Source organism: Bolinopsis microptera, chromosome 8 (assembly GCF_026151205.1).
Source record: "Bolinopsis microptera isolate Bmic1 chromosome 8, MBARI_Bmic_1.0, whole genome shotgun sequence".
In the NCBI taxonomy this organism is placed as follows: Eukaryota; Metazoa; Ctenophora; class Tentaculata; order Lobata; family Bolinopsidae; genus Bolinopsis; species Bolinopsis microptera.
The window spans coordinates 7702744-7716493 of record NC_087079.1 but is presented as its reverse complement, the minus strand read 5'-3'; the positions used below and the strand labels follow the sequence as shown (position 1 = coordinate 7716493).

Here is a 13750-nt window from a genome sequence, read left to right as displayed (position 1 = left end):
TAAGTTACATTAAAATTTAGGTACAAAATAAGATCACAATTTATTAGAATTTGCTTTATGTTTTGGATTTAATATTTAATGAGAAGTTTTACTTTTTAATTGGATTTGGCCCAAAAGAACCGATTCGTTTGGCGAGTGGAATGCTGCAGAGTCTTATTATAATTATAAAGCCTTCTCGCCTATTTCAACAAGAATTACTGTATAGTGTATAACGCTGGTGATAGAAATAATATTTCCATGCTATGACGTAGCTATGACGTAGCTATGACGTAAGAATACACGCACAGTTATAATTTAGTTCTAATTTACTTTAAATGAATCTGAATGTCCAGGTTGCCCGTCACACTGTGACGTACAGCTGCTGTACAGGCTCACAGTCGACCTAGTAGTAATTATCACGCCTAGTAACTGTAATAATGATGTGATGTAGTACACACAATATTTACACGCTTCACTTAGTTTCCTAGATCTGGTAACAGTAATATTTAAACAGCCCATTTAGTTTCCTTCACCTTGACTGTGTACACCATTTAGTTTCCTTCATCCTTCAATGTTAACCTACAAATTTTCTGTTTAATACAGCGTATTATTGAGGCTGTTATCCATTATTATATATTATCTAATTGTGTAAAATAATAACCTTGCCCTGATCTTACATTAAGGAAGCATAATATTAATATTTACAGTAACACAAACCATCTTGGTCACGCTCTCGGTTCTCATGTGAAACAAACACGAAGCTAACGTGTACGAAATAGCATTTATAGTGAACTATATTTATTGTGCTGTAATAAAGTATTTTAATTTTAAATGCCAACTTTAAACTCTTATTTGTCGTGGTAACCTCTTAAGAAGTTAGTGTGGTTAGTTATGAAGGAGTACATTATGTCACTAGTTAGTGAACTGTGAAGTACATTATGACACTAGTTAAGGAAGTACATTATGACACGTAATTTGCTGTACTTGTAAATATTTTAATTATTGCACAACGCGTCCAGTTACAAGTAATAGTTAAATGCGAAACAAGTAAATATAGTTTCCTATTTCATTACATAACCATCCTAATACATAGTTAGTTAATTAACTAATACATAGTTGACCCCGGTCATTAGGAAAGTTCGCGAGATGGACCACGTTTTTTCCCTATTTAACTTTAGAAGATTGTTACAGGAAGAACTTTTAAGATAGGCATATTGATGCTTAATTTCATACAAACAAGTTGAACCAAATTCTTTATGTCATGTATTCTGGGTTTGGACAGGATATGCCCGCTTAAAATACTTCCATCGCGTTTCACACATGTCTGTACTTCTATAGTTCAACTAATTGAGTTTCGATCAGTAAAATTTTTGAAGCATTTAGTCGAGGGCAAATTGGGGCTAACGAGTCATTTTACATTTCGTTTTCTAATGACAGCTTCCAAGCATGCAATAAAAGTTTAAGCGATTTTCTATACGCATACCAAAAATCAAATGCGTAACTAAAACAGAAATGAAATTACAGAAGTTTTTAATTTTTGTCAAAAAACGAACTTTTAGGGGTCTTTATAATGACCAGGGTCAGTAAGTTAATTAAACACATAACTGCATATTGTATATACATATTATCTGGTACTAAGTGCATATATTTCCCCTAAAATGTGCATGTAATGGGAATTTGGAGTATCATGAAACCTGAGTATGACTATACAGTGTATAGTATAGTATACACATTGTATACACATTGTATACACATTTTATACACATTGTATCAGAGTGCAGAGTTTAGAGTTTCACGAGAAATTTACTGTATCATTTATCAAGTAGTTGCTGCTGGGATATGTTATTTAATATAATTATCACAAAATAGTGAATATGTCTCATATCAGATCACAAAACACATCGCAGAATACGTTACATATTACTATAATATTGATAATTATATATCTCAACTAGTTCCCAGACCTGAAGTAATGTTTACTATAAAACATAATATTATATTGTATCTCAGTGTACACTGTACTGAAGTAGTATGTTAATCCTTACTGTTAAACATGAAATACGGCTTTTCTGTGAGGCAGTGTTCTATTTTTATACTTTTATATACGGTGCTTAATTTAACAATATTATTAACAATATATATCTGAGGAGAATATTGTATTATTATATATAGTAACGAGTTTATTCGAGGAGGATATCGGTCTACACGGTCGTGACTATTGTGGCTCTACAGTCTACATAGTTTTATATATAGTGTTTTGACAAATTGTAAAGTCGTTGAAACCGCGCTATATTTACTGTGTCTTTATTTACTGTCCATTATAGACACTATCGTGTACCCCCACTACATAGCACTCACTGAACACACACACACTTACAACATAGACACTATCGTGGGGGGCCGGGGGGTTCGTGGTCAGTCTTCAAATTAAATACTCCCCCAATGGGCTGGAGGTCATTAAGTACCTGATACCATTTAGCTCTTGGGTGCTTCAAAATCGCATAATATAGTAAAATAATACACGGTGTATTATATATTTGTCAAGAGAAACCCTAACTCTATTCTATAACTAAGGAAATACCTGTAGAGTAATGCCAATAATTTCAATTGTTCAATTAATAAAAGTTAAATACTCTAGATAATGTCCTTCAAATACTCCTGAACTCAAAAACCAATACTGCACCTCCAAGGTGGACCCACAGTACACAGTATTCTGGTTATTGTATTGTACTTAAACTAACCTTACCTTCACTAACACACGGTACTGCGTACACTAGGTACACTAGTACGTGACACTAGCTGCCACTTGCCAGGTTCACTTAATTGCCACCAACCACTTACACTCACATACCAGATACCACACATTACACACTACATAGCACTCACTAAACACAAAAACACACAGACACACTTACAACTTACTAGTGCGCTAAATACCCACACCTACAGTAAACATTGTATAATTACTAAACCCAGGCAGAATGCTAAATCCCTAGCGCTGATGTAACACTCACTAACGCTGATGTAGCACTCACTAGCGCTGAAATCCCTAGCGCTGATGTAGCGCTCACTAGCGCTGCTGAGCACTCACTAGTGCTGCTGAGCACTCACTAGCGCTGATGTAGCACTCACTAGCGCTGATGTAGCACTCACTAGCGCTGATGTAGCACTCACTAGCGCTGATGTAGCACTCACTAGCGCTGATGTAGCACTCACTAACGCTGATTTATCACTCACTAGCGCTGATGTAGCACTCACTAACGCTGATGTAGCACTCACTAGCGCTGAAATCCCTAGCGCTGATGTAGCACTCACTAGTGCTGCTGAGCACTCACTAGCGCTGATGTAGCGCTCACTAGCGCTGATGTAGCACTCACTAGCGCTGATGTAGCACTCACTAGCGCTGATGTAGCACTCACTAGCGCTGATGTAGCACTCACTAACGCTGATGTAGCACTCACTAGCGCTGATGTAGCACTCACCAGCGCTGATGTAGCACTCACCAGCGCTGATGTAGCACTCACTAGCGCTGATGTAGCACTCACTAGCGCTGATGTAGCACTCACTAGCGCTGATGTATTACTCACTAGCGCTGATGCAGCACTCACTAGCGCTGATGCAGCACTCACTAACGCTGATGCAGCACTCACTAACGCTGATGTAGCACTCACTAGCGCTGATGTAGCACTCACTAGCGCTGATGTAGCACTCACTAGCGCTGATGTAGCACTCACTAGCGCTGATGTAGCACTCACTAGCGCTGATGCAGCACTCACTAGCGCTGATGTAGCACTCACTAGCGCTGATACACGCAGCTACCAATAAGTGTCTGATCGTACAAAACGTCCGTACTGACGTCACGTAGCACTTACACTTACACTATTAACCTGCTGCCGCACTTTGGTACATGTACCAAAGTGCGGCAGAAAGGCCATTGGTATACATATACCAATCACTAACCACATACTCAGTTCATTACAAGCTCACTGTATTGACCCTGCTACCAATGTTGCGCTGATAAGGGCGGAGTCTGAAAGGTTATTCAAGATTATTATTTAAGATTCTGTGAACGGCTGGCAGTTGTGCTAATTTAGCCAGCACTCACAACTTTGTACACTACTAGTGTACCCAGAGTGCTAACTCCACACACAATTATTACATAATAATACAACTGCCAGTACAGTACACATTTTACAGTGTCCTAATTGTAGGAACTAGTAGTAGCCTTCTCTCTACTCCTCTACTTGAGCAACACGTGTGAAATCGTGTGTACGTGTGCAGTACGTGTGTACGTGCGTACGTATGTACGGGTGTACATGCGGTCTGTGCTCTCCGTGGATTTTAGTATAGTCAGAACTGTATTCACTGAGACTCATAATATACAGTTCCGATTATTATAAAATCCACGGAGAGCACTGAGTCTCAGTGAATAATCTTGCATCTAAATATATTATTCTAATTGTGATTACTAATTAACATAATATTGTAATTGTGACTAACAGTACACCCCAGTCAAAATTACTTTTGTTAGTAACACAAGTAATTTTGACTGGGATAGACATTCAGCTCTAGATTAAATCATACCTGTCTCTCTTACACGGTGTAGTCAGTAAATTATAGACACTTTTAGTGAAACTAGTTTTAAACTCAAGAGCGCCTAACCACAGTAACTCTAACCTTAACAAACACTCCTGATTCCTGAACTCCTCAATCATTGTTCAACTCCTTATTGTGAAGGAGTCCTCAACCATTGTACAGCTCCTCATTGTTCAACTCCTTATTATGAAGGAGTTCTCATAGTTCATCACGTGACTAAACCAGCTCCTCACTCGAAATCAGTGTCCAAACTACGGCTACTCAAGTGTTCTGATATTGAGATGATTATTGAGCTCAGTACTAGTAGAGCGTGGGAGCCGCCTCTGTGTGTGATGAGACATTAGAGAGTGTGTGAGGGGTCACAAACACACCACTCATCTCAAAGTGTTCTATAAATGTGTTCTGTAAAATATACTGAATGTAGGAAAACAATATCACGGGAGATATTGCTGAGAGTTGGCAGTGTAAGCTATACAGTATGCAGTGAGTGTGTGTAATGTACTAACGTTCTCAGTGTCTCAATACACTTGCTAATCTTTCTAGGAGTAAGACTAAGGGTTATTCGGCAATAAAGTCAGATTACATTTCAAAGCAAACCCGGTCCTATTTGTTGCAATACCTACATCACCAAGGTTTACAAAGGTCTATAAACACCAAGGTTTATAAAGGTCTATAAACACCAAGCTTTATAAAGGTCTATAAACACCAAGGTTTATAGCCCCACCTGTTGTGTTCTACGTTTGAGTGCGTGGGGCTATAATCTATTCACCCCCAATTTGGTATTATGGAGATCATTTTAACCTTTGTAAGTGTGTATTATTGTAGCGGGAAGCGTCAGAGGCGTGGAGATATTGAATACCTTTATGATTTTATCTATTGGAACTTATTTTCGATGATCTTTGTGATGAAAAAACTTATCAAACAATTTTCTACAATGTGAAAAACTAAAGCTTAAGGGTTATCCTAGAAAATTGGCTATTTGCCCCTAATTATTGAAGCAATAACTGTCACAATACCATTTTGTCTTACACACGAAGTAACGACCGCTGTAATGAGTTTTACAAATAAATACCCACAGCCAAGACTAAATTGCAAGTAATACTGCCCTTCTGAAAAGTTAAATTTGTATGTATAATTATTCACTAGTAATGTATAACTGTATAATTATTCACTAGTAATGTATAATTATTCACTAGTAATGTATAATTATTCACTAGTAATGTATAATTATTCACTAATTATGTATAATTACACAGGTTGTAACTACGCCGCGCAGCTGCAGGACGCTAAGATAGACAATGTGATCAGATCCAACTCAGGAGACCTGATCCGGCACAACAGAGAGAACTTCTCCATCATCCAGCCCCAGACCTTCTACAACAACATCGTGTCTCCGCTAGGACAGTGGCAGTGTGGCTGCCAGTTTGGTGAGTTTGACTGCTTTATTTGATAGACGATAACCTGCAGCTGCACGGGGGGGGGGGGGGGGGGGGGTGGGGGGGGTGGCCTGAGGTGCTTATCTCCTTTTCAGTTACCCTAATAAGGCACTATACACGCTGTAGGGGGGTTAGTCCTACGAGCCAGAGAGTGTGTATCACCAGCCGAAGCTGTACCAAATCACAGCTTGGTAACTGGCTTACTGGCCGACTTGCATCCGACCGGATTAGAACCCGGGCGGCCCGGGTCGGGCCTTCTGTTACCACTACACCACCCAGCTCTGTTGGAAGGTTATTATAAACAAGCAGCATTAAGAAATTAAGCTTGTCTTGATTTAACCACATAGCCCGTGGTTCTGTTCATAATGTTATACCATCATGTCCTGTTCATAATAATGAAAATAAAATATTGAATACCACCAAATAAGCTGCTAATATGAGTAAATATTGATTATTGTCTGTTCTGTTTACTGGTTAATATTATATATGTATGGTTTATATGTTTAATTTGAGGCAGACTGGTTTGATAGAGTTAGTGACGCATAGATCTCATATTTAAACCCTGTAAAGTTAATCACGTGGTTCCAAGACAGCTCCTGGCTGCTTTGGTTCCAAATCTGCACGTGCTAAAGCTCGTTTTAGCACGTGCGAGATAACGCGCGCTCAATCTTGTTTTCTACCAGGACCCTGTCATATAATACATAATATAATATCATGTAATGGTGTTCTCAGTAAAGTTTATTATAAAAACCAACTGTCTATGGTATAAATTATATTATGTCTGGAGATATTGACTCTTTTCAAGGCACCCCGTACATCTGTCAACATCGCATTAATACTTTATTAAGCGTGTTCTCCGTGTACGTAGACATAAGTTTAGTCACGTGACCATATAGTCACGTGACCATATAGACACGTGACTAGTTTAGTGGACCTCATTCATCAGAGTCCTATTGAAGAAGGTAATAATATGTCACAATCACTACTTGTGTGAGTGACAGGGTACAACATTATAACTGTCTATTGCGGGAGTTGTATAGTAGCATAGGGGCTATTACTCTATTACACTAAGATATACGGGAATAGAAACAGGTAAATCGGGGTTTTGATTGCGGTAAATGGTCGCGGTAAATCGGAGTATGTGACGGTAAATCAGAGTATGTGACGGTGGTATATTATAATATGGATAATGATGGCTCTGTTACAGTTAACAAGGCGTCAGATCACTCTGTTTATTATAATCAGTCTATGAGAGATCTCTATGAAAAAGTGAAGCTTTTATCCTCTGTCATAGACCTACTTGTCCGGAAAGTAATTCCATTTGTGAAGATGTAGCGAGCTACTATCTGATGCTTTAAGGAAACAGTTTTATAGAAATATCAGAGAATTTGTTCGTGTGGCTTGCGCTTCATGATCCTACCAGTTTCCATCAAGTATTATTATATATAATATTGTTAACTAGCAGGGTACGGTAGTGGGACTATTATAATTATTTATATATATACCGTATAACTACCACAGTTTAGTCTGGAAATAAATTCCGTGGAACTTACCTGGTGTTCTGGTATTCTGGGCTGTGGAGCAGTTGTAATTATAATTATATATTTAAATTAAATATTATAATGTAATAATGAACTTTGCATAACTGACAGATGTGACTGTTATTTTAATTTGTCTATAACTTGATAGATGGGTTAATATAACTTGTCTTCTTATGGTCATGAACTGAGAAAAAAACTACCATGACATATTATTATCGTAAAATTAGCTGTTATTATCAAATATAAGTACATTTCAAATATAAGTACATTTCAAATATAAGATTTGGTTAGTAACTAAAATTGAGAGTTGTCTTGATTTAACGAGATAATTTTCAGTGTCAGTTTACAACGCGCAACAGGATTTCACAACCATGCTCAACCGGTGCATGTTCATGCAGGTCAGTTACTTTTATTATTATTTATTAACTTATAGTTTTATAATTTTTATAATTATACAGAGTCAGCTCAGTGGAAAGATGAGCGGAGGGTGATTTTGAATTGTATCTAGTGAATCAGAGTTAAAAGTAACAAAAGATTGATTATTTATATAATAGTTGGTACGGGTATATGCCTCACAGAATGGCCAAAAAAAGGAAGGTCTCTCAAAATCACAAACCACACTTTATTCCATTTTTTATCTCATAAGAAGCTAAGTTGACACTCATATTTTTCTTCCCAGGGGTTGATTTAATCTCATAACCATTTTTTCTTTGAGAAAAATTGGCCGGAAAATCTTCCTCCAAAAAAACATGCCTCACAGAATGGCCAAATCTGAATTTCTATAATTTTGTGATGGAGATACTTTTTAAATTTATACCACCACACGTTGTTAGAAAACCTATTAAGGAATGGGGTAATAACCTAAAACTCACGAAAAAACTGAGCTGTGAAAAATTATTTCACAAAAAAAAAATGCCTCACAAAATGGCCAAAAAAAAAAGAAAACGAGAAACTTTTATTTTTCTAAAACCTTTGGCTCTTGTTTCAGGCATGCTGCTGGTATAAATAAGCCTTGTTAACACCCCCATATAGGTGAAATTTCTTAGAACTGAATAAAAAGGGCATAATTTCCTACACCAAAAATGGCCATTTTGTGTGGCGTTGTTCATATTCCCTGATTTCATGATTTATAACCTTCATTCGGCTGTAAAAACACTCCATCTGGGGTGTTATTGTATGATAAATAGCTTGTGAATACTTTAGACTTATTGTTTCATTGAATAAAAGGAGTTTTAAATTTTGGCCATTTTGTGAGGCATATTTTGGCCATTTTGTTAGGCGTTTAGCCATTTTAGCATTTTTTTCTTCCTATATTGAGCAATGTTCGTATTGTTTGATGAATACTATTCTTTAAACATCTTCTGTAATACTGGTGCCAGAAGTTCTCACCAAAATGCAAACTTAGTTCAAAAATTTGAAAACAAATTTTCAGTGCTCAAAATTTCTACATAAACAGTCATATTTATGCCAGAAAATGTGGTCCTAGTTAATGATTTCACCACAGGAAGTGTTGCCAGAAGACTTTTGTTTCATATGGTATCCACAAAACTACCAGTCTTATATAAAAAATTAGTTACAAAAACATTTACAAATTTGGCCATTCTGTGAGGCTAGCCATTCTGTGAGGCATTTACCCGTATAATTTATTTATCAAAAATCCAAATATGTTTACTTTAAACAGGCATTACTTTATAACCAGGCGTAAGATGCATAAGGTACAAATAAGTGTCACACGTGCAATATAAACTGGACCTCTCAGAGAAGGGTAAATGTAGGTGTGTAGGAATGTAGGGTTAATACGGTATTTTAAAGGTAGGATGAAAATCGAGGGTATCAGTAGCCAGTAAAACGATTTACGTTAATTTTCCTGCCCGTGTTCAATTGATCGAAGATAATTGCATCTGTTTGGTTACAAGTAATTTATTGTTTTGTAACGGCGTTTAAAATTCAATACTCTGATTTAAAGGGTAAATCGGATAACATAACAGGATCTCCAGTGTTAATCAGATAGCATGACAATATATTCAGATAACGTATTAGTGACAGCAGTGTTGCCCTGAGGTACGCCCTACAAGTGCATTGCGTTCGTTATCATATTAAACTCATTGATAATGATAACGATATTAAACTTTCCTTTCGAAATTATTTCCGACATTATCGACGTTATCTGTGTGTGGCCTAGAGTTTTGTAGGACTTCCTGCCCGTTCATAAGATTCGCCATGCCCGAGCTGGGATTGTTTGAGGGTTGGGTATTAAAAAGGGGGGGGGGGGGGGGGGGTAAATCTCCTACAGATTTGGATTATTATATAATGTATTTTAATGTATGTTAAGAACACTTTTAAATATCCCAATGCTCAAAAAAAAGTTGGAGAGGGTACTCTCCTTGTTTTTTTCTGTTATTATTAGAGTATTATCGACTGACAACCGCCTCCCCCACACAGGGTGATGGTCAGATTGGTGTATATTCCCTGCAGAATAGTTATCGTTTCTACCTAGCTTTCGGCGGAGTAACTTGTCAGACTATTCTGAAGTTCTGTTAAATTATACGTTCGATTATGAGTACTACAATAGACCCAATGTTGTTGTGCAAAAGTTGTATATATACCGGCGTATTCTAGAAAATATTTCCTTGTGTTCCAAGTCTGACAATCGTTCTATCGTTTATACTGCTCATTATGACATGTCGTGTATCTAAATATCATCTAGATAATACTCAAGATTTGGTTTCACTCTCAATTACCAGATGCTCGTCAACATACCTTATATTAGTAAACTTCTTGTCCTCGTGTAATTATTTTTATTGTGTCATAAAAACGTCTAAATGTATGACATGTGCTATGCTGCAATGTTTATTATAACATAATAACCTGTTGCATAATATTCAATATCATATTCAGTGTTTCATAGGAATATCATCACACAGTGCACAACTACTATGTTGTTTGCACTGAACAGTTTTGTATTATATTATGTATATTGTATTATAATTATCAGAGCTCTTTAGCCTAAATATTCTCAACTTATTGTTAGCCAAATCTTGTTAATGATACCAGTAAGAATGAACAATGAATTGTAATATAAAATTATCTCATTTATGTCACGTGTCATCATATATGCAATATTTTTTAGTAGTCTCATTGTGCAAAATGCAAGTTGACCAACGCTTCTTTTTTTTAATAATTTTGTGGAATTGATGTTTGTGTATTCAAAAATCATGATCGCAGTTCTTTTGAAATTCCAATTTGGAGGAATTAATTTGGTCACATTTACAAAGCACGGATGTTGTCCACTTTGAGGTTAAATTACACCCTTGAAGATGAATTCATAAGCATACAAGTTTGATGATGAACCACTTAAACAAATCCAATGATATTTTTTAATTTTTTAAAAAGGTTGGAGAGAATTCTTTTCTTGTTTGATTGATTTGTATTTAATGCTGACAGACGACCACCTCCCTCACATCTAGTGCATCATAAGTCATAACTATGGTTACTATGGTTACTATGGTAACTATTGTAACTATGGTAACTAAGCTATGGTAACTATGGTTACTATGGTTACTTAGGTTACTATAGTAACTGAACTCATTGATAACAATATTAAACTTTCCGTTCGAAATTATTTCCGACATTATCGATGTTATCGTGTGTGTGGCCTACAGTTTTGTAGGACTTCCTGCCCGTTTATAAGATTCGTCATGCCCGAGCTGGGAATGTTTGAGGGTTGGTTATTAAAAAAAGGGGGGGGGGGGTTAAATCCCTTGCAGATTTGGATTAAGATGGACCGCCTCCTCAGTAAGGTACACCTTAAGTACCCAGCTGCTCCAAAAGAAGGTGGAGAGAGTTCTCTCCTTGTACTTTGATATTGGAGAGAATTCTCTCCTTGTTTGTTCTGGTAGTATTTATATTATCACTGGCAACCAACTCCCTCACACCGAAGTGCTGAGATGGTCATATTGGTGGTATCTCTGCAGAATAGTACTGGTTTAAGCCTCCAGCCGGCTGTGTTGGACCCGGCTTTCGCCGGGCCAACGAGTTTAAGAGATTGTTTGGTTTACTATTCTGAAGTTGTTTTGCCCCGAAGGGCAATGTTAATGTGCAAAAGTTGGATATATACCGGCGTATTCTAGAAAATGTTTTCTTGTATTCCAAGTCTGACAATCGTATAATCGTTTGTACTGTTCATTATCACATGTCTTGTATTTAATTATCATCTAGATGTAATACTCAAGATTTGGTTTCAATTTCAACCACCAGATGCTCGTCAACATACCTTAGTAAACTTCTTGTCTTCGTGTAATTGTTTTTATTGTGTCATCAAAATGTCTAAATGTATGACAATGTGTTATGCTGCAATGTTCAATATACCATATAATAACCTGTTGCATAATACTCAATATCATATTCAGTGTTTCATAGGAATATCATCACACAGCGCCTAGCTACTATGTTGTTTGCACTGAACAGTTTTGTATTATATTTAAATGTATATTGTATAATTATCAGAGCTCTTTAGCCTAAATATTTTTTTAAAGCCTAACCAGTAAGAATGGACAATGAATTGTAATATATAATTATCTCATTTATGTCACTTGTCATCATTTATGCAATATTTTTTGGTTACTATGGTAATATAACTAAACTCATTGATAACAATATTAAACTTTCCTTTCGAAATTATTTCCGACAATATCGACGTTATCTGTGTGTGTGGCCTAGAGTTTTGTTGTACTTCCTGCCCGTTCATAAGATTCGTCATGCCGGAGCTGAGATTGTGTGAGCGTTGTGTTTTAAAAAGGGGGGGGGGGGATAAACCCCTTTCAGATTTGGATTGAGATGGACCACCCCCTTAGTAAGGTACACCTTAGGTACCCAGCTGCTCCAAAAGAAGGTGGAGAGAGTTCTCTCCTTGTACTTTGATATTGGAGAGAAGTTCTCTCCTTGTTTGTTCTGGTATTATTTATATTCTTGACTTGCAAACCAACTCCCTCACACCGAAGTGCTGAGATGGTCATATTGGTGATTTACCTGCAGAATAGTACTGACTTGCGCCGGGCCAATCAGTTAACGCCTTAAGTTTTACTATTCTGAAGTTCTGTCAAAGTCAATGTTGTGCCCCGAAAGTTGTATATATACCGGCGTATCATAGAAAATATTTTCTTGTATTCCAAGTCTGACAATCGTTCTATCGTTTGTACTGCTCATTATTACATGTCGTTTATTTAATTATCATCTAGATAATACTCAAGATTAGGTTTCACTCGTCAACACATCTTACAGCACGGCCCCGGTGTGTCTATACACATGGTATCCGAGTGACGTAGTCACGAGGTAATGTCACGTGGTATGACCCGTGATAGTTCTTTTAGAGGGCTGATACACCCTGGTGTATTAGTGTTTTTTTTTACTTCCTTCCACTTTTTACTTCCTTCCACGCTTTAACCTTAATTAACTCCAAATTTCAAATTTTTGGTCCCAAACGATAAGTATCACCGTGATCTTTAGCCGTGCTGTAAGTAAATTATAAAACTGCTGACAAAACTCGTGCCTTCGGCACTCGTTAGGTCAGCAGTTCCATAACTGACCTTAGTAAACTTCTTGTCCTCGTGTAATTGTTTTTATTGTGTCATCAAAACGTCTAAATGTATGACAATGTGCTATGCTGGGGGTTGGGGGTGGGAGTTTAAGTCCCTTACAGATTTGGATTAAATATAATATATTAAGGTATATTATGAACACTTTTAATATCCCAATGCTCCAATAAAAGTTGGGGAGGGTTCTCCGCTTGTTTTATATGATTTTATTAGAAGTATTATTGACTGACAACCATCTCCCTTACACCGTAGTGCTGAGATGGTCAGATTGGTGAATTCCCTGCAGAATAGTACTGGTTTAAGCCTCCAGCCGGCTTGTTGGACCCGGCTTTCGCCGGGCCAACTAGTTAATATGTTTGGTTTACTATTCTGAAGATCTGTCAAATGTTAGTATTGTATGATTCTTTGTGTGTGCCCCGAAGGGCAATGTTACTGTACAAAAGTTATATATAAACCAGCGTATTCTAGAAAATATTTTCTTGTATTCCAAGTCTGACAATCGTATAATCGTTTGTACTGCTCATTATAATTATCACATGTCGTGTATTTAATTAAATCATCTAGATAATACTCAAGATTTAGTTTCACTCTCAATCACCAGATG

The 13750-nt window shown here is 36.9% G+C and overlaps 1 protein-coding gene across 8 annotated transcripts in view; it reads left to right on the top strand.

Moving 5' to 3' along the window:
* Window positions 1-13750, top strand: part of LOC134819527 (inactive phospholipase C-like protein 2) — a 101420-nt gene that overhangs the window by 63132 nt on the left and 24538 nt on the right. For all 8 annotated transcript variants that reach the window (XM_063829513.1, XM_063829511.1, XM_063829509.1 and 5 more), the window contains 2 exons: window positions 5832-6002; window positions 7889-7950. In XM_063829513.1, coding sequence (XP_063685583.1) covers window positions 5832-6002; window positions 7889-7950 — 233 coding nt within the window. The remainder of the gene's footprint in view (window positions 1-5831; window positions 6003-7888; window positions 7951-13750) is intronic.